Source organism: Oncorhynchus mykiss, chromosome 10 (genome assembly GCF_057628025.1).
Source record: "Oncorhynchus mykiss isolate SJ-2025 chromosome 10, ASM5762802v1, whole genome shotgun sequence".
In the NCBI taxonomy this organism is placed as follows: Eukaryota; Metazoa; Chordata; class Actinopteri; order Salmoniformes; family Salmonidae; genus Oncorhynchus; species Oncorhynchus mykiss.
In genome coordinates, this window is record NC_143031.1 from 46,532,728 (window position 1) to 46,553,694 (window position 20,967).

The following is a 20,967-nucleotide window of genomic DNA, read 5'->3' on the forward strand; positions in this document are numbered from 1 at the left end:
AGTGTTTCAGGGAGCGTTTGACAGTGATGAGGGGTGGACGTTTGGTCGCAGACCCATTACGGATGCAGGCAATGAGGCAGTGATCGCTGAGATATTGATTGAAAACAGCAGAGGTGTATTTGGAGGGCGAATTAGTTAGGATGACATCTATGAGGGTGCCCGTGTTTACTGATTTGGGGTTGTACCTGGTAGGTTCATTGATCATTTGTGTGAGATTGAGGGCATCAAGCTTAGTTTGTAGGATGGCCGGGGGCAGAGGGAGGTCTATAGCAAGTGGCAACAATGAGAGACTTGTTTCTGGAAAGGTACATTTTTAGAAGTAGAAGCTCAAATTGTTTGGGTACAGACTTAGAAAGTAATACAGAACTATGCAGGCTATCTTTGCAGTAGATTGCAACACCGCCCCCTTTGGCAGTTCTATCTTGATAGAAAACGTTATAGTTAGCAATGGAGATTTCAGGGTTTTTGGTGGTTTTCCTAAGCCAGGATTCAGACACGGCTAAGACATCTGGGTTGGCAGAGTGTGCTAAAGCAGTGAGTAAAACAAACTTAGGGAGTAGGCTTCTAATGTTAACATGAAACCAAGGCTTTTACGTTCACAGAAGTCAACAAATGAGAGTACCTGTGGGGTGGGAGTGGAGCTAGGCACTGCAGGACCTGGATTAACCTCCACATCACCAGAGGAACAGAGGAGAAGTAGGATAAGGGTACAGCTAAAGACTTTACGAACTGGGCGTCTAGCACATTCAGAACAGAGAGTAAAAGGAGCAGGTTTCTGGGCACGATAGCATAGATTCAAGGCATAGTGTACAGACAAAGGTAAGGTAGGATGTGAGTACATTGGAGGTAAACTTAGGCATTGAGTATTGAAGAGAGAGATATAGTCTCTAGAGATGTTTAAACCAGGTGATGTCATCGCATATGTAGGAGGTGGTACACAGGCACACCTCCAATTTACTCAAATGATGTCAATTAGCCTATCAGAAGCTTCTAAATCCATGACATCATTTTATGGAATATTCCAAGCTGTTTAAAGGCACAGTCAACTTAGTGTATGTACACTTCTGACCCACTGGAATTGTGATACAGTGAAATAATCTGTCTGTAAACAATTGTTGGAAAAATTACTTGTGTCATGCACAAAGTAGATGTCCTAACCGACTTGCCAAAACTATAGTTTGTTAACAAGAAATTTGTGGAGTGGTTGAAAAACTAATTTTAATGACTCCAACTTAAGTGTATGTAAACTTCAACTGTACACACATACCATTTACCACATATAAGATTAATATTTTTACAATTGAACTGGTTGTCTAGGTCTTAATTGAAAGGGAAAAACAAAAACCTGCAGACACTCTGCCCACGGTGGAATGAGTTTGACACCCATGCTGTAGGCCTATCACATTCCATGTACACTGTGCAGACTTAGAGTGTGTTCGTAAATTCAATCTGGAGTGCCAGAGTGGGTGTTCGTAAATTCCAAGTGTTGTCAGATTGTCCGTTCGTAAATTCATCAGTTATTCTGCGTGTCTGGCACACTTAGACGAGAGTACTCTGAAACCGTAGAAGATAGCCAAAGGGAATTTACAAACGCACCCTTAATGTTGCGTAAATTCGTGACCATGGAGGGTAAACAAACGCAGAAAGGGGTTGTTGGAAGAATGGCTGCGCCAAATGAAAGCGCAAGAATCTGTCGATGGGCCATATTACCTCAAAAAAGGTGTCGATACCAGATGACTCAAAAGACAATTATCAATGTGAGGAAGTTCTGGCCTATGAAGAAAGGAGCATGGCAGAGGGGGATGAGGATTTGGAGGCCACGATAAGAGCATTGCACGATGCCTCAGAGGAAACGGGGTCCGTGTTACAGATCAGAGGCTCAGCTAAGCAACCCATCTCCCACATTCCAGAAGTGGTGGATAATTTATCCGCAACTTCCTTGTCAAAATGGGCATGAGCAGAACTTTGGATTGCTTCCAAGCAGAGTGGTACGAAATGGAGCAAAGGGGGTTGTTGAATACCGTGGCGTTTGTGCCTGGCGCATATACACACAACAAATTTATAGACAATGAGCTGAAGAATATGCAAAGTGAGCGGGACAGCTTAAGTCTGGCAGCTTTCAAAGCTGGTGAAACACTGGTCAAGCTTCAGAAAGAGAGGGATTTCCAACACCTGCAGCATTAGTGTCTTGTCCAAGAGAAGAACAGGCTTGTTTAATACATCAAACAACTGAAGAAGCACTGTGGTTCATATGAGCCTGCACTGAAGCAGCTGAGTGATAGGTACCAAGTGGCGCTGAAACAGAAAATGCTCATCAGTTTAGAGGGACAGAACATGTGGCCAACAGCCTGGAAGCCACCCTGCGTAATACACACTGGTCTTCCCCCAGAACAGGAGAAATACCAGAGCCTGGGGAAAGAGTCCGACTACAGAATGATGGATTTGCCCTCTATGACCATGACAAAGACCCAACCAAAAACACAGCTCAGTTTCCTGTCAGCAACTGTGTGAACCCCTACTTAGGCCAAATAAAAGCTCTGCCATCACAGGGCACCAAAGCGTCTGAATTCCGCCTCACCAACTCACTGAAGGTCCATACTCTGCCAATAAGCTGCCTCGCCCTGCACCCCCGCAAGTTTATTGTAGCCTCCTCCAGTGACACCAGCTCTGGAGGTTGTGGGGTATGTCTGTCGGGGAGATGAACATGACTGGAGAGGGTCATAGTGATTAGCTCTTTGGCTGCAGCTTTCACCCAAATGGTGGAATCCTGGGCCACCACCAGTGGAGACACAACAGTAAGGATCTGGGATTTCTCCCAAGGCCACAGCATCCTGACTCTGGATGGCCACACCCATGCCACATGGTGCTGCTCCTTCCACTCATGTGGTGACTTTGTTGCCTACTGCTCAAAGGACAACACTACAAAGGTGTGGGACCTGCAAAGCTGCTGATAAAACCCTGTCTTTGTGGGAAGCCAGGATTGGACTGTGTGCACAGACCTTTTATCGCCACCAGCATTCCTGCAACAATGCCACCTTTAATGCACTGGGCGACACTGTTGCCTCCTAATAATCATACGGTGTGGTCAAACTATGGGATATGAGGAAAGTAGCAGTCATGATAACCATGGAAACTGGGCCACATCCTAGCAACCAAGTGGCCTTCCACCCATCGGGCCGGACACTGGCTATCACAAGGAATGATTGTTCAGTTAAGCTGATGGAGCTGGCATCAACTCAGGTGTCCAGTTTATTGTCCATAGTGTAATCTTTGATCACAAGGGGGAGTACTAATTATCAGCAGGGTCAGATTCTCACCTGGTCATGAAATTAATAAATGCTTAAAAATCTTTCTTGCGGATTATAAATGTCAAAAAGCCTTCTTATTGCTGACATGTGTTTTTTACATGTGCTATATTGTTTGATTATCTTATTTGTGAAGAACATTTACCACTTTTCCAGAATAAAATAGTTTTAAAAACAGATTACTAATTTATTTCTGAATTGAGGCATGCATAAATAAATAAGCTTTTAACAACATATTTTATATTAATAAACCTTATTTGTCTACATGATGCACATTAGCAAAACATATATATCACTAATGGACTTCAAACAAGTAGCCTAGCAGTGGGCCAAAAAAAAACAACTAGTGATTTGACCGGGAGAGGCGCTATGATTTTAGAGGCCACTTTGAGTTGAGGGCGGGAGTCGAGAGCGGAAGTGGGAAGAAGCACACGACAACATCAACAAAACAAAACAAAAGGTGCACACGAGATACAATTAGATTTTTTTTTTTTGAAGGTTCACTGTGGTTAAAGCTTGGTATAAACCCAGATTAACGTTGTTTACATATGATTGCGCGCATTTTTTTTTTAAATGAGCATGTTCATCATCGCACATTAGCTAATTGCTAGCTAGCCTGCCAGTATTGCTAACGTTATTTAACGTTTAATTGGACTGTTAACTTGGCAACACTGCGTAAACAACCATGGAAAGCCTGTACAAGCGTAAAGTGTTCGCAACGTTGCGAAAAAATAAAGCTGAAGCGTCGAAGAAAAGGGCTCAAATCGGTTTGCCGTCGTCTATCCTTGATGACAGTGACGAGGAGTCCTGCGCGAGCACGACCAGCATCAGCGCTTCAGAGAGTGACTATCAGAATTCGGACAGTGGGAGCGAAAGTACACCTGCCAGTGGGGAACAGAGCCCTGCCAGCGATGGTAGCAGCTCCAGCGAAGGTAGGTCCCGTCCTCGTCGGAAGCGCGTCCTCGCAGACAGCTCCAGCGACTCTGACAGCGACGTAGGAACCAAGCCTAAAAGGAAAGTCGTTCCCAAAAAACGCGTAAAACAACAAAGCCACGATTCCGATTCGGAGGACGAGAGTGCTGCAGAAAAGGACAAAAAAGTTGCCGAAGCTAAACAGACCGCAGCTAAACGAAAGCAACGCCAGTCTAAACTCCTGGCATTATCCAAGAAGATGAAGTCCCGCGTTCCCAAACGCAGGGGCACGTTGGAGGTATCTTACCACCATATCATGTAAACGAGCATGACATAAGTGTTGATCCTTTGGGCAGAATCATTGTTGCATATACCCACAATAATCTGTCCATATATGGACTGAGGAAACATTCTTTGTTGTTGAACATTGTTTTACAACCCATGTATTGCTGTGGTTCTCTTGTAAATATCCAGGATTCAAGTGATGAAGACATGGGTAAAGTAGCTGAAGATGTTAGTGCCGATAATGATGAAGAAGAGGATACCCCCGAACTATTGCTGGGCAGCAGTGAAGAAGAGGCAGCGGATCGCAGCGACAGTCTGAAGGACTTCATAGTTGAGGATAAGACAGGGGACAAGAATGAGGAGGTGTCAGATGAAATAGCTGTTTCTCTTCCACGCCAGTGTGAGTCAGCTGACACACTTTATCATGGGTCAATATTCGCAGGTAAAAGCACAGTGTTGTATGATTCCTTTGCTTCTTTCCTCCTTTTGCTAGTCATCACTGGGTCTCAGCTCAATCACTTTCAAGTGGTCCTCAAAGCCCTTATGATCAACGTCCTGGATGAAACATTTCTCAAGTCTCTTTATGGTAAGTGTTTTTAAACAATAGCGGTCTCAAAAACCATCACCAATCAACTGCATGATCCAAGTGTAGGGAATCTATTTGGTTGATAACTGTGAGCAGGCGGTGATCGGACAAAGCGATATGCTCAGGAGATGAAGGCGTCGCTGTTCCACTTTGATGAGCGGACAATCCTCCCTCGCCTGGAGAACCTGAAACAGCGGAGCCGCTGGACCGACCGGTACAAGGTGAAGAACCATTTCACAGAGAACTTAGACAGAAGTTTGTGTGTAGTCATTCAACGTTGGCTGCATATTCACTGATCTCATTTGTATACAGCTATTCTTGTACTTTGGCTAAGTCGTCCATTCTTATATTATGTTCAAAAACAGTATATGCAAACTGGTATGTGTTTTTGTGTGTCCACGTGCAGGAGCGTGTGGAGTGTTACCCCAAGGTCCGGCTTTTGAAGTTAGGATTGCATCAGAGTGTTTGTGAGGCATGCAAGCTCCAGAGACCATGCAGTTTCAGTGTGCGTCTCTCAGGGCAACTGTACAACCTCAACAGCCTCGAAGAGGACCAATTCATGCCCGATGACACACAGGTACTACATCTGAGAAGAAATCAACACTGTCTTTGTTTTATCCATCTCGGTCCCTAGAAGAAAGCATACAGTACATGTGACATTGGCTTCCCATAAAATCCCACTAACAAAAAGTACATCATCAAATCAAATAATTATGTATGGGACCATGCACCAATTTATCCTTTTGTGAAATGTCAGGTTTGCTGTTTGTCTGAGTGTTTTCAATGACAGGACACCTTGCATGTGTCTTTCCTAAATGGCAGGCTTTCAGTGTGGGCTCCGTTTGTGCCAGCCGAACAGAGGTGTATCATGCTCTGAAACACTTCAAGTACCACTTGTTTCAACACTGCCGGACAGTGATGGAGGAGGAGGAGAAGAATGGAGAGGAGCCAGTGAAGGAAACAGTGAAAAGGGTTTTCACAAAACTGGAGGAGAGGGGCTGGATCTCAGAGGTATGTACCCCACTTGCCCTCCATAAAATAACAGTACCATCCACATCTGTTTGTTTCAGAAAACCCTCTGATTTGTTCCCCCACGCTGTCATTTTGTGGAATAGAAATCAATACTCTGATTTTCCTCACTGACACTCCCTCACCACTTCACTCCCACATCTCTCTTTCAGCAATATGAGAAATTCCAGGACCATCTCAATGATGCAGACTACTTCCAGGAGGAGAAGCTAGACTGAAGGATTACGACAGACAGGATAAAGGATCCATATCTACATCCTATTATAGGCATCCATTTAACAGTTTTATGGTTTATTCTGCACATTGTTAGGGAAGAAGTATTTGATTAATATATATATATACTGTTTATTTGACTTCAATTCAATGTTAACGTTTAAGATTAGTGAGAAGCTTTTAAAAACCATTTCCTCCTTTTGTTACCATTTAAGAAGACATCTATTACTTCTGTATTATATCAAGCTCATAACTCTTACAGTATATAACATACGTCTGCACTAAATGTATCTGCAAAGTTTGAGCGATGATGCAGAATACTCTGGTACTGCTGTAAATCAAAGAAATGTTACTCCTGAGTTCTTTAAACTATCCTGGTTACGTTCCCTACTTAGTTGAAGCAGTGTTGTCCATCCAATAGTTAAGATAATGCCAAATGGAGTTTGCAACGACAGATGACCTCAAATGACATGAGTAATGTTCTATATTGCGGATTACACTATCTAGTGTAGAAAGATGGTACGACTCTTCTGAGTTTTGCTTCATTTCTATTAAAAAGCTTGTGTGATGCTTCATAAAAGAAATAATAAAAACTCCATTAAACAATATCTTGTCCATCAGCATATAATTGCAGTATGAAATTTGATTGTCTTTAAAGACATGCAAGAAGCCAACCAAAAGTATAAAAAAAATACAAATGAAACCACATACATGACAAATGTAACATAGTTAGGAGACATCCTTTTTCAATTCTACCGCATCTGCTGTCTTGACCTCTGAATGCTCGGCTATGAAAAGCCAACTGACATTGACTCCTGAGGTACTGACCGTTTGCCCCCTCTACAACCACTGATTATTATTTGATCCAGTTGGTCATTTATGAAGAACAATCTGGCCTTAATGGCCATGTACTCATAATCTCCACCTGGCACAGCCAGAAGAGGACTGGCCACCCCTCAGAGCCTGATTCTTCTAGGTTTCTTCCTAGATTCCTGCCTTTCTAAGGAGTTTTTCCTAGCGACTGTGCTTCTGCATTGCTTGCTGTTTTGGGGCTTTAGACTGGCCTACACACAATACCCCATAATGTCAAAGTGCAATTATGTACAATTTGTACAAATTAAAAGTGAAAAGCTGAAATGTCTTGAGTCAATAAGTATTCAAACCCTTTGTTATGGCAAGCCTAAATAAGTTCAGGAGTAAAAATGGGCTTAACAAGTCACAATAATTTGCATGGACTCACTATGTGTGCAATAATAATGTTTAACATGATTTTTGAATGACTACCTCATCTCTGTACCCCACAAACACAATTATCTGTAAGGTCCCTCAGTCGAGCAGTGAATTTCAAACAGATTCAACCACAAAGACCCGGGTTTTCCAATGCCTCGCAAAGAAGGGCACCTATTGGTAGGATGGGTACAATTTTTCAAAAGCAGACATTGAAAACAGTGGTGGTCAGTGCCATTTAAGATGAGGGAGAACAATTCATTTTTTCATGAGCATGGCCTTGTTTCTATTACAGCATATTGGATGACTGTCATTCATATTTAATTCACCCAGTTTAATGTAACAGCGATAGGTTTAGGCTACTACATGATACTCTAATTTTCCCTATACCCATCATGAGGTTGCTAAAACCTAGCCTAGGAATGACAGTTTACAACGTAGGTGCGCACAGGTTGAGAGAAAATTTGAGGTGACAATCTCACCCTGCACACTCTTGCCTGCATCTGGCAGATTTAGTGTGTAATCATTAGTCCAACAGTTGCAAACGAGAGTTTCTATTGGACTCATTCAGGTATGTTTTATCCTCATTGTGTTCCGTTTGCTTGCGTTTAAGAAACGTTTTTCAACATAATCGGCGGAATGAATACACCCCTGATCACGTGCAAACGCAGTTCACTTTCATAGCAGCCCGTTGTATTCCTTCTCTCATCTACAGTGACTTGCGAAAGTATTCGGCCCCCTTGAACTTTGCGACCTTTTGCCACATTTCAGGCTTCAAACATAAAGATATAAAACTGTATTTTTTTGTGAAGAATCAACAACAAGTGGGACACAATCATGAAGTGGAACGACATTTATTGGATATTTCAAACTTTTTTAACGAATCAAAAACTGAAAAATTGGCCGTGCAAAATTATTCAGCCCCTTTAAGTTAATACTTTGTAGTGCCACCTTTTGCTGCGATTACAGCTGTAAGTCGCTTGGGGTATGTCTCTATCAGTTTTGCACATCGAGAGACTGACATTTTTTCCCATTCCTCCTTGCAAAACAGCTCGAGCTCAGTGAGGTTGGATGGAGAGCATTTGTGAACAGCAGTTTTCAGTTCTTTCCACAGATTCTCGATTGGATTCAGGTCTGGACTTTGACTTGGCCATTCTAACACCTGGATATGTTTATTTTTGAACCATTCCATTGTAGATTTTGCTTTATGTTTTGGATCATTGTCTTGTTGGAAGACAAATCTCCGTCCCAGTCTCAGGTCTTTTGCAGACTCCATCAGGTTTTCTTCCAGAATGGTCCTGTATTTGGCTCCATCCATCTTCCCATCAATTTTAACCATCTTCCCTGTCCCTGCTGAAGAAAAGCAGGCCCAAACCATGATGCTGCCACCACCATGTTTGGCAGTGAGGATGGTGTGTTCAGCTGTGTTGCTTTTACGCCAAACATAACGTTTTGCATTGTTGTCAAAAAGTTCAATTTTGGTTTCATCTGACCAGAGCACCTTCTTCCACATGTTTGGTGTGTCTCCCAGGTGGCTTGTGGCAAACTTTAAACAACACTTTTTATGAATATCTTTAAGAAATGGCTTTCTTCTTGCCACTCTTCCATAAAGGCCAGATTTGTGCAATATATGACTGATTGTTGTCCTATGGACAGAGTCTCCCACCTCAGCTGTAGATCTCTGCAGTTCATCCAGAGTGATCATGGGCCTCTTGGCTGCATCTCTGATCAGTCTTCTCCTTGTATGAGCTGAAAGTTTAGAGGGACGGCCAGGTCTTGGTAGATTTGCAGTGGTCTGATACTCCTTCCATTTCAATATTATCGCTTGCACAGTGCTCCTTGGGATGTTTAAAGCTTGGGAAATCTTTTTGGATCCAAATCCGGCTTTAAACTTCTTCACAACAGTATCTCGGACCTGCCTGGTGTGTTCCTTGTTCTTCATGATGCTCTCTGCGCTTTTAACGGACCTCTGAGACTATCACAGTGCAGGTGCATTTATACGGAGACTTGATTACACACAGGTGCATTGTATTTATCATCATTAGTCATTTAGGTCAACATTGGATCATTCAGAGATCCTCACTGAACTTCTGGAGAGAGTTTGCTGCACTGAAAGTAAAGGGGCTGAATAATTTTGCTCTGCCAATTTTTCAGTTTTTGATTTGTTAAAAAAGTTTGAAATATCCAATAAATGTCGTTCCACTTCATGATTGTGTCCCACTTGTTGTTGATTCTTCACAAAAAAATACAGTTTTATATCTTTATGTTTGAAGCCTGAAATGTGGCAAAAGGTCGCAAAGTTCAAGGGGGCCGAATACTTTCGCAAGGCACTGTATGTGCTCTCCTCCTCTCACATTGTCCCTTCGTATGTGGACTTCAATGCACAACACATCAGCTGTATGTGACCAACAGCTGTATTTGACCAAAAACCTTTCCAAGCTAAACTGCTACACACAGCCTACATCATTGTCACCCTATATAAGTAACGTCATAGTCAGCATAGCTAATAGAACTAAGCTGTTAGTAAACCCGCTACAATCATGCAGTAACTTTACAGTGTACACTCAGTAAGCAGTTACACCGCTGGCAAAACATTTGTAAAACCAAAAGCTTACCTTGACTTGGAAGAGTTCCAGTGTTGTGATGGAAAGTCATAGCCAGCATGCTGACGTAACATCCCTCTGTTTGAGCAGCGTGTTTCAGTAGGCTAAACTAGCTAAGTAAAGTGAAACTGAAAGTTTAAAAAATAATGAAATCTCTCTATTTCTCTCTTGCTTCGCCTTCATTTTGGAATAAATTTGTTAAACTGTTCAACTACTGTGTTTCTCTCTCTTTGAGTCAACTACTCACCACATTTCCTGCACTGCAGTGCTAGCTGTAGCTTATGCTCTCAGTACTAAATACATTTTCTGATTGTTTGATTGGGTGGACAACATGACAGTACATTCTACAAGAGCTCTGGTAGGTTGGAGGGCGTCCTCCGGAAGTTTTCATAATTACTGTGTAAGTCTATGGAAGGGGGTGAGAACCATGAGCCTCTTAGGTTTTGATTTGAAGTCAATGTACCCAGAGGAAAGCTAGCATTCCTCCAGCTACACCATGGTGCTACCCTACAGTGCTGTTGAGGCTACTGTAGACCTTTTCAAAATAGTGTTTAATCAATTAGTTGGTGACGTGATTATATTTAGTATAGGTTAATCTAAAAATGATAACTTTAATGTTTTACCATTTTTATGAAATTCCCTGAGGATGATCCTCACCTTCCTCCTCTGAGGAGCCTCCACTGATTGAATATCCTTTTGAGCAAATTACACTTTGGATGGGTATCAATACATCCAGTCAATACAAAGATACAAGCGTCCTTCCTATCTCAGTTGCCAGAGAGGAAGGAAACCGCTCAGGGATTTTACCATGAAGCCAATGTTGACTTTAAAACGGTTACAGAGTTTAATGGCGGTGACAGGAGAAAACTGAGAATGGATCAACAACATTGTAGTTACTCCACAATACTAACCTAATTGACAGATACAACACATTACGTAGTACCACTGCATATTTTCATACATAGTGGTTGCTGCATCATGTTATGGGTATACTTGCAATAATTAAGGACGGGGGAGTTTTTCTGAAAAAATTTAACGGACTGGAGCTAAGCACGGGCAAACCCCTAGACAAAAATCTGGTTCACTCTGCTTTTCACCAGACACTGGGAGATGAATGAACCTTTCAGCAGGACAATAATCTAAAACACAAGGCCAAATGTACACTGGATTTGGTTACCAAGAAGACAGTGAATGTTCCTGAGTGGCAGAGTTACAGTTTTGACTTATATCTGCATACAAATCTATGGCAAGACCTGAAAATGGTTGTAAAGCAATTTGACAGAGCTTGAAGAATTTTGAAAAGAATAACGGCAAATGTTGCACAATCCAGGTGTGGAAAGCTCTTAGAGATTTACCCAGAAAGACTATAATCCCTGCCAAAGGTGATTCTAACATGTATTGAGTCAGGGGGTTAAATACATATCTAATCAAATCAAACTTTATTTGTCACATGCACCGAGTACAAGTGTAGACTTTACCGTGAAATGCTTACTTTACAAGCCCTTAACCAACAGTGCAGTTCAAGAAGAAGAAAATATTTACCCAGTAGACTAAAATAAAAAGTAACACAACAATACATAACAATAACGAAGCTACAGTGGGGCAAAAAAGTATTTAGTCAGCCACCAATTGTGGAAGTTCTCCCACTTAAAAAGATGAGAGAGGCCTGTAATTTTCATCATAGGTACACTTCAACTATGACAGACAAAATGCAAAAAAGAAATCCAGAAAATCACATTGTAGGATTATTAATGAATTTATTTGCAAATTATGGTGGAAAATAAGTATTTGGTCATATACAAACCAGCAAGATCTGGCTCTCACAGACCTGTAACTTCTTCTTTAAGAGGCTCCTCTGTCCTCCACTCGTTACCTGTATTAATGGCACCTGTTTGAACTTGTTATCAGTATAAAAGACACCTGTCCACAACTTCAAACAGTCACACTCCAAACTCCACTATGGCCAAGACCAAAGAGCTGTCAAAGGACACCAGAAACAAAATTGTAGACCTGCACCAGGCTGGGAAGACTGAATCTGCAATAGGTAAGCAGCTTGGTTTGAAGAAATCAACTGTGGGAGCAATTATTAGGAAATGGATGACATACAAGACCACTGATAATCTCCCTCGATCTGGGGCTCCACGCAAGATCTCACCCCGTGGGGTCAAAATGATCACAAGAACGGTGAGCAAAAATCCCAGAACCACACTGGGGGACCTAGTGAATGACCTGCAGAGAGCTGGGACCAAAGTAACAAAGCCTACCATCAGTAACACACTACAACGCCAGGGACTCAAATCCTGCAGTGCCAGACATGTCCCCCTGCTTAAGCCAGTACATGTCCAGGCCCGTCTGAAGTTTGCTAGAGAGCAATTGGATGATCCAGAAGAAGATTGGGAGAATGTCTTATGGTCAGATGAAACCAAAATATAACTTTTTGGTAAAACCTCAAGTCGTGTTTGGAGGACAAAGAATGCAGAGTTGCATCCAAAGAACACCATACCTACTGTGAAGCATGGGGGTGGAAACATCATGCTTTGGGGCTGTTTTTCTGCAAAGGGACCAGGACGACTGATCCATGTAAAGGAAAGAATGAATGGGGCCATGTATCGTGAGATTTTGAGTGAAAACCTCCTTCCATCAGCAAGGGCATTGAAGATGAAACACGGCTGGGTCTTTCAGCATGACAATGATCCCAAACACACCGCCCGGGCAATGAAGGAGTGGCTTCGTAAGAAGCATTTCAAGGTCCTGGAGTGGCCTAGCCAGTTTTCAGATCTCAACCCCATAGAAAATCTTTGGAGGGAGTTGAAAGTCCGTGTTGCCCAACAGCCCCAAAACATCACTGCTCTAGAGGAGATCTGCATGGAGGAATGGGCCAAATACCAGCAAGTGTGTGAAAAACTTGTGAAGACTTACAGAAAACGTTTGACCTCTGTCATTGCCAACAAAGGGTATATAACAAAGTATTGAGATAAACTTTTGTTATTGACCAAATACTTATTTTCCACCATAATTTGCAAATAAATTCATTAAAAATCCTACAATGTGATTTTCTGGATTTTCTTTTCTCATTTTGTCTGTCATAGTTGAAGTGTACCTATGATGAAAATTACAGGCCTCTCTCATCTTTTTAAGTGGGAGAACTTGCACAATTGGTGGCTGACTAAATACTTTTTTGTCCCACTGTATATACAGGGGGCACCGGTACCGAGTCCGTGTGCGGGGGTACAGGCGATTTGAGGTCATCTGTACATGTAGGTGGGGGAGAAGTGACTATGCATAGGTAACAAACAAACAGCGAGTAGCAGTAGAGTACAAAGGGGGGGTCAATGTAAATTGTCCAGTGGCGATTTTATGAATTGTTCAGCAGTCTTATGGCTTGGGGGTAGAAGCTGTTGAGGGGCCTTTTGGTCCTAGACTTGGCGCTCTGGTACCGCTTGCCGTGCGTTAGCAGAGAAAACAGTCTATAACTTGGGTGACTGGAGTCTCTGACAATTTTATGGGCTTTCCTCTGACACGCCTATTATATAGGTCCTTGATGGCAGGAAGCTTGGCCCCAGTGATGTACTGGGCCATTCGCACTACCCTCTGTAGCGCCTTACGGTCAGACGCCAAGCAGTTGCCATACCTAGCGGTGATGCAACAGGTCAGGATGCTCTCAATGGTGCAGCTGTATAATCTTTTGAGAATCTGGGGACCCATGCCAATGATCCACATCTAATCTAGATATATAAGCATTTAAAAATATATATTTTTAGTTTCTTCCACTTTTACATTACAGAGTATGTTGTGTGGGTCCTTGACAAAAAAATGACAATTAAATCCATTTTAATCCCACTTTGTAACAACTAAATGTGAAAAAATGCAAGGGGTGTGAATACTTTCTGAAGGCACTGTATGTGTGTTTGTGAGTAGGTAGGGCCAGTGTGGGTAGGGCACCGGCCCATTTTAAACGAGCAAGTCTAATTTTTTTCTCTAAGAGCTCCAGTGGATAACTGGGGAGCTGCTCATTCCTCACGCTGGAAAACCTGTGGGTACAGTAACACAAGACATATCGTGTTTATCACTGGGTGTCAGTAAATGGGCTTTTGGCTAATACTTTTTTAATTGGCATCAGTAAAAAGGTGTCCCCTGAATATGTGTTTTGGCTGACACTCACCTGCTTCGGAGCGTGTCCTGGACACCATAAGGTCCCGCTTGGGGACATAGACCTGTGACTGGAACAATGTCCTTTAGTTGTGCATATAGTTCACGACAATTCTGCAATACAGAGAAGACACCAGGCTGTAGAAAATGTACTTCAATGTAGTTGCCTCTGAGTGCTGATTAGGTTACCTTGCTAGTTAATTAGTTATGGTATAGAAAAATAACCCAAGATCTGTGTTGTGTTTAGAGGCAACCTGCACCTCTCTACTGTACAGGCATCATTCCTTTCATATGTAGAGAAGGAGCTCAATGAATTTCTCAATTTCTCCATCTTTGGGGAGCAGATAAGGAAAGTCCCGTTACAATCAAATACACTGATAACTAAACTCAGCAAAAAAAGAAATGTCCTCTCACAGTCAACTGCATTTATTTTCAGCAAATTTAACATGTGTAAATATTTGTATGACATAAGATTCAAACACTGAGACATAAACTGAACAAATTCCACAGACATGTGACTAACAGAAATTGAATAATGTGTCCCTGAACAAAGGGGGGGGGGGATCAAAATCAAAAGTAACAGTCAGTATCTGTTATGTACTGCAGTGCATCTTCTCTTCATGGACTGCACCATATTTGCCAATTCTTGCTGTGAGATGTTACCCAACTCTTCCACCAAGACACCTGCAAGTTCCAAGACATTTCTGGGGGGAATGGCCCTAGCCCTCACCCTCCGATCCAACAGGTCCCAGACGTGAGGTCCGGGCTCTTCGCAGGCCATGGCAGAACACTGACATTCCTGTCTTACAGGAAATCACACACAGAACGAGCAGTATGGCTGGTGGCATTGTCATGCTGGAGGGTCATGTCAGGATGAGCCTGCAGGAAGGGTACCACATGAGGGAGGAGGATGTCTTCCCTGTAACGCACAACGTTGAGATTGCCTGCAATGACAACAAGCTCAGTCCGATGATGCTGTGACACACCGCCCCAGACCATGACAGACCCTCCACCTCCAAATTGATCCCGCTCCAGAGTACAGGCCTCGGTGGAACGCACATTCCTTCGACGATTAACGCGAATCCGACCATCACCCCTGGTGAGACAAAACCGCGTCTCGTCAGTGAAGAGCACTTTTTTTTCCTGTCTGTTTCAGCGACGGTGGGTTTGTGCCAATAGGCAACATTGTTGCCGGTGATGTCAGGTGAGGACCTACCTTACAACAGGTCTACAAGCCCTCAGTCCAGCCTCTCTCAGCCTATTGCGGACAGTCTGAGCACTGATGGAGGGATTGTGCATTCCTGGTGTAACTCGGGCCGTTGTTGTTGCCATCCTGTACCTGTCCCGCAGGTGTGATGTTCGGATGTACCGATCCTGTGCAGGTGTTGTTACACGTGGTCTGCCACTGTGAGGACGATCAGCTGTCCATCCTGTCTCCCTGTCTTTGGCATCTCACAGTACGGACATTGCAATTTATTGCCCTGGCCACATCTGCAGTCCTCATGCCTCCTTGCAGCATGCCTAAGGCACGTTCAGGCATGATGAGCAGGGACCCTGGGCATCTTTCTTTTGGTGTTTTTCAGTCAGTAGAAAGGCCTGTTTAATGTCCTACGTTTTCATAACCGTGACCTTAATTGCCTACCGTCTGTAAGCTGTTTGTGTCTTAACGACCGTTCCATATGTGCATGTTCATGGTTCATTGAACAAGCATGGAAAACAGTGTTTAAACCTTTTACAATGAAGATCTATGAAGTTATTTGGATTTTTACGAATTATCTTTGAAAGACAGGGTCCTGAAAAAGGGACGTTTATGTATGTATGTATGGACCTATCCCATTTAAATAGATGGCAACATTTAGCTAGCTGGCTGTAAGCCCCCTTGTGTTCTCGAGAGATAGTACGGACCAAACAAAGCGCGCTTGTGTTAGCTGCTAACGTTAGTTGTGGAACATTTAATTAACCTTTATTTAACTAGGCTAGTCAGTTAACAACAAAATCTTATTTACAATGACGGCCTACCCCGGCCAACGCTAGGCCAATTGTGCGACGCCATGGGACTCCCAATCACGGCCGGATGTTATTAACAGTTAACTTACCTAGATAGCTAACTGCAACAATTGTCGTTGACCTCTCAAAATGGGGTAAATATGTAACTTTTTTTGTATAGTAATATGCTATATGGCACTGGGTTCGAATAATTGTAAATAACAACGCTAGCAAACTACTTGAAATTACGCACCATGATTACCACTAATTATCACAGTTGCAAAATTGGCCATATTGTAAAAAGGCTGCTGCTATTCATTTAATAGCGCTGGCTGGCTAACGTTACAGTACTTCCGGTCATGGTGCCAAGGGTCTGAGTCGCTAGCTTCAACCAAAATGTCTCTACTATCTGTGCTACTACTAGCTTCCTGCTAGATAGCTACTTGGTTTATGGTTTGTCTCTTAACTGTAGCTATTGACTACAGCTAAAACCAAAGTACGTTGTCTAGGAAATCTAATCACAAGCAGTCGAAAGTGAAGTAAATATTAATATTACAATCAAAAGATTTTCATTGCTGAACTGTGACGCAGATAGCTATATATTGTAAAACTGTCCCTTTACTGAACAGAAGGGGGTATAGCTCAGTGGTAGAGCATTTGACTGCAGATCAAGAGGTCCCCGGTTCAAATCCGGGTGCCCCCTCTTTTTTGTTTTATGGAACGTATAGACATTTCTGGTCGTCAATCAATGTTTCAATAACATTTTATTTTTTTCACAACAGGACCGTCGAAGAAAATAGGTCGTTTAATTGCACAATCAGAGTGGATTTAGTTAGAAGAGTCCAAAAAGAAACCAATCAAAATGGCAACAACACATTTATAATATTGTAACCATCCAATATATATTTTTAAAGTTATGGTAGTGAATAACAAACAAAGGACATGATCATCTTGGTCAATAAAAGGTTAACACAACATCAACAGCAATCATTTATACAAATGTAATAATGGTGACCATCAATGATCATACAATTACACAAAATGCAGTATGAAATATCACTCAGGTCAGTGAAAACAGATGCTTCTGCATAATGGTCTTGTCAATAAAACAGTCATATTCCAGGCCCAGTAAAGTGAGCTGTGACAAGGTCTGTCTGGCTCAAACCACATTTTATATTTGATCGCCTATATGAGTGTTAGTACATCCACTAAGCAGTCCTGGTCACACAGTACTTCTTCATTGCATAGAATCTCCATCAACAAGCAAGCAGAAGTCCAAGGCACTTTCTGTATTGAAATAGCTAGTGTCTCTTCCTTTTCTTTTCAGTGTTGATCAGAGTTCATCCTTCTGGTTGGTTGGTCTGACGCTCAGAGTACATCTGTTATGGAAAGAGACAACTTTCCTAGCTGGGTTTCTTTTTCTCACACACAGTACAGTATCAGAGTTGACAATGCAGTAAAAGTATCAAGGAGAATGACAGTACCTTAATTTATCTGAACTGCTTTAGCATTGGCATGCATAGCAAATAAAGACAATTACCTGTAGCACACTGTAATAGTAACAGTAGAATCTGTTAGTTGTACGAGCTGTCGTACAATCGTCTGGCCTGCTTTGCTAACGCTTGTGCTTCATCATCATTCCCCTGTAGGGAAAATAAAGAAATCCATATCTTAATCAAATATCCACAAAAACCTGGCTAGATCCTATTCATTACAACATGCATTTGCATTTCAAGTATCCCAAAATGTACATGGTAGCAAATATATATTGACACAAACATTGGCACTCTTTCTCTTTCATACTATTGCCCACTCAATCTTTTGGATGAGGTCAGAGACTCCTCTTCACAGGGATGTAGTGGGTGCCTGGCTTCTTCAGGTGGGTGTAGAAGTGATTTGGTGAATTCTGCTTCAGCACCAGGCTGTTTCCCAGCATCAGCTAAGGGAACCTGTAAGGAGCCACTGTGCCCTTAACATTCACCTGATACTTATACTGTAAATGGGAAAGGGCCGTATATTACGCCACGGTGTGAAAGTTTAGAATTCCCTTTTATTTTATATTATTGTGGCTACCAATTTTTTATTTTGGGAACCTGCTGGCTTTGGTTGGAATGTTCAGAATGTTCCCCCACCTTAAATAAGTCAAAGAATCCAGCAAGATTTGTTTTGCCCAGATCCCTCCCCCTTTTCTTGGACAGAGTGACCAGGTGTAGGCACTCTTCACGACTGTCCCGGCCAAAGAATAAGGCCTGTTCTGTTTTGTTGGACCAAGAGGCCAAGGAAACAGAGTAATGTGCATATGAGTAATGAGGTGTAAGTAAGCAGAATTAGCTCAAGGGAGAATGTAAGAAGTAATGTGTCTTACCTGTGTTGCCCTGGACTGACAGCAGGTCACTGGAAATGTCACTGGGTCTCCAGGGTGGAGTGAGTGTTGCCATAGGTGGGGAGGATGGTGTCTGTGGACCCGCACCAGGAGATGATTGGAACAGCCCCAGGAATGTCATCTGCTTCCTTGTTTCCATTGGCCAGTCTCCCACATTGATGTAAAATTCCACATCAGGAAGCCTCACCTCATATTGAAAATATATTATTATGTGAATTTCTGGTGAGGGGCAAATAAGTACCATCGGACAGTTAAGAAAGGACCATGATCATACTTATTGATGAAAGGACAGAGACCAGCACACACAAACTCACCTATAAATAATAGTGAACACATACAATGACACAAAAAAGACAAAGCAACGTTTTACCTTCCTACATGGTGAGAGGAACATTTCATCAGAGAACTAATAAAATTAAGGTTACTTTTATTTATTTTTTGAAAACATTATCTTGAAGTCAATGCATTTTCCCAGGGAACAGCGATTACAGCATAGTGAATGAGACCTCCTCTGTTGGAGAACCGACAGGGGACCTCCTGTAGGAGGCGCTGCAGGTCAATGGAGGGGAAGGCACTGAAGTCTGAACAAATATTTATATTGACTATGTCCGTCCTAGCTCGCTCATTAATGTCAATCGAAATTACTGATGGCCTCTTATCTACTCGCCCCCCCCCCCACCTTATGCCATAGTTTGTACATCTCAATTGTCAGTAAAAAACACATTTGTTTAAGCAAATCAGCCATATCAGCTATGTTTTTTTTAAAGGCAGTAAATGAGCCTGAATTAGGGTTGCCAACTTTCTCACTACCAAATAAGGGACAAAAGGTGGCCTGCCAGTGCACGGTCACACGGCAGTGTGGGTATGGTGCTATGGGAATGAATGAACAGTGTATATTCATAGTCTTATTCAATTGGAATGGCAAAAGGCATTATGAGTTATGCGAGTTGGGCAATTAGCTTTCAGAATGCGATTGTTGTCACTGCTCAATAACTGGTAAACGGAGTGGTGTATTCCACAGTTGACATTGGCATTATCTGCTGCATAGGCTGTGAAGTGTCTAATATCAAGTTCATGATTTTCCAGACAGTTCATCAGAGCTTGATGTATGCCATTTGCAGTTTCATCACTGTCTTCATAAAAGTCAAGTAACTTGAACTGCACTCCATCAGACACAGAGAAATATCTCACGCACGCTGGAAACATTTTTCTATTTCCCTTGTTTGAGGCATCACTGGCAACTGAAAAATACACAGGCTCACCTTCCGTAGGAGGCAGAACATCATTTTCCGCAGTAGACGATATTGCTAGCACCTTTAGCTAGCGTGGCCTTCTTGTGCATTTCTGTGGATGCATGCTGAGTTTGGTCACTCTCCCCGCCATGGCCAATTGAGAATTCCTGACAACATAAAGTACAGAAAGTACAGTAGCTCTTATCGCGGCACTGTGACTGTGTGAAATCACCTCCCCAGTCAGCCTATTGTGGGTATTGACATTCATATTGCACTGTACAGCTTTACCGAAGGATTGGGGATCAATGAAATGGGGTATCAGTCTACTCAATACCCAATATATTTTTCCCAACGCCCTCCTCCGTGTTATCAGACTCCAAAACATCCACTCAGTATTGTTTTCCCTCGGGAATAATGTTCAATACACATAGTAGGTTGACAATAAATGTGGCTCAATTCAGTTGTTTCAGAGTCTCGTGATAAGAGCTACGATGCTACTATTCTCTGGGTGTTACTGAGTAGACTGATACCCCATGTCATTGATCCACAATCCATAGGTAAGGCTGTGCAGTGAAATAAGTAGGCCCCAAATGCAATTCTAAGGTCTAATACATCCAGTGTGATTTCAACATATTTTTGTCAAATTAACAAAATATTGTATTTTGTTGATTTTATATAACAAATTCCAACCTAATTTATTATGATCTATTCAATTATGGCATAATTCTATTATTTGTGGTCATTTGCATCACTGTCAATGACATACTTTTCTAATACATCCAGTGTGATTTCAACATATTTTTGTCAAATTAACTATGTCACGTTCTGACCTTTATTTCTGTTGTTTTGTATTTATTTAGTATGGTCAGGGCGTGAGTTGGGTGGGCAGTCTATGTTTGTTTTTCTATGTTTTGGGGCAGTTCTATGTTTTCGGCCTAGTATGGTTCTCAATCAGAGGCAGGTGTCATTAGTTGTCTCTGATTGAGAATCATACTTAGGTAGCCTGGGTTGCACTGTTTGTTTGTGGGTGATTGTCTATGTTGATGGCTTGTTTCAG

General features: G+C 42.3%; 1 protein-coding gene, 1 long non-coding RNA gene, 2 other non-coding genes and 1 pseudogene across 8 annotated transcripts; 3 read left to right on the top strand and 2 right to left on the bottom strand.

Moving 5' to 3' along the window:
* The first annotated feature begins 1,674 nt into the window (after positions 1-1,674).
* LOC149980035 (sperm-associated antigen 16 protein-like) lies at positions 1,675-3,344 on the top strand (annotated as a pseudogene).
* A 332-nt stretch (positions 3,345-3,676) lies between these two features.
* Positions 3,677-6,936, top strand: LOC110534070 (coiled-coil domain-containing protein 82). Of its 2 annotated transcripts, none has more exons than XM_021618721.3 (7): positions 3,677-4,515; positions 4,692-4,902; positions 4,996-5,088; positions 5,185-5,309; positions 5,495-5,665; positions 5,911-6,099; positions 6,270-6,936. In XM_021618721.3, the coding sequence occupies exons 1-7, from the start codon at positions 3,991-3,993 to the stop codon at positions 6,333-6,335; spliced, it is 1,380 nt and encodes a 459-aa protein (XP_021474396.3). In that variant the 5' UTR covers positions 3,677-3,990; the 3' UTR covers positions 6,336-6,936. The 2 variants fall into 2 exon arrangements, with proteins under 2 accessions (XP_021474396.3, XP_090042977.1); XM_090186851.1 differs by having other exon boundaries at positions 3,683-3,765.
* A 4,646-nt stretch (positions 6,937-11,582) lies between these two features.
* Positions 11,583-16,769, bottom strand: LOC110534925 (uncharacterized). The gene is made up of 3 exons (XR_002475186.3): positions 16,406-16,769; positions 14,323-14,423; positions 11,583-14,191 (listed from the first exon to the last, which is right to left on the bottom strand). It is a non-coding gene; the product is annotated as an uncharacterized LOC110534925 (long non-coding RNA).
* Positions 16,770-16,926: 157 nt separating this feature from the next.
* On the top strand, positions 16,927-16,998 carry trnac-gca (transfer RNA cysteine (anticodon GCA)). Its single transcript has one exon. It is a non-coding gene; the product is annotated as a tRNA-Cys (tRNA).
* Positions 16,999-17,157: 159 nt separating this feature from the next.
* On the bottom strand, positions 17,158-20,079 carry LOC110534071 (protein O-glucosyltransferase 3). Of its 4 annotated transcripts, none has more exons than XR_016483754.1 (4): positions 19,941-20,079; positions 18,661-18,865; positions 17,836-17,938; positions 17,158-17,674 (listed from the first exon to the last, which is right to left on the bottom strand). It is a non-coding gene; the product is annotated as a protein O-glucosyltransferase 3 (transcript). The 4 variants fall into 4 exon arrangements; XR_016483755.1 differs by lacking the exons at positions 18,661-18,865; positions 19,941-20,079 and adding exons at positions 18,109-18,244; positions 18,428-18,549; XR_016483756.1 differs by lacking the exons at positions 18,661-18,865; positions 19,941-20,079 and adding an exon at positions 18,428-18,564.
* Positions 20,080-20,967: the final 888 nt, after the last annotated feature.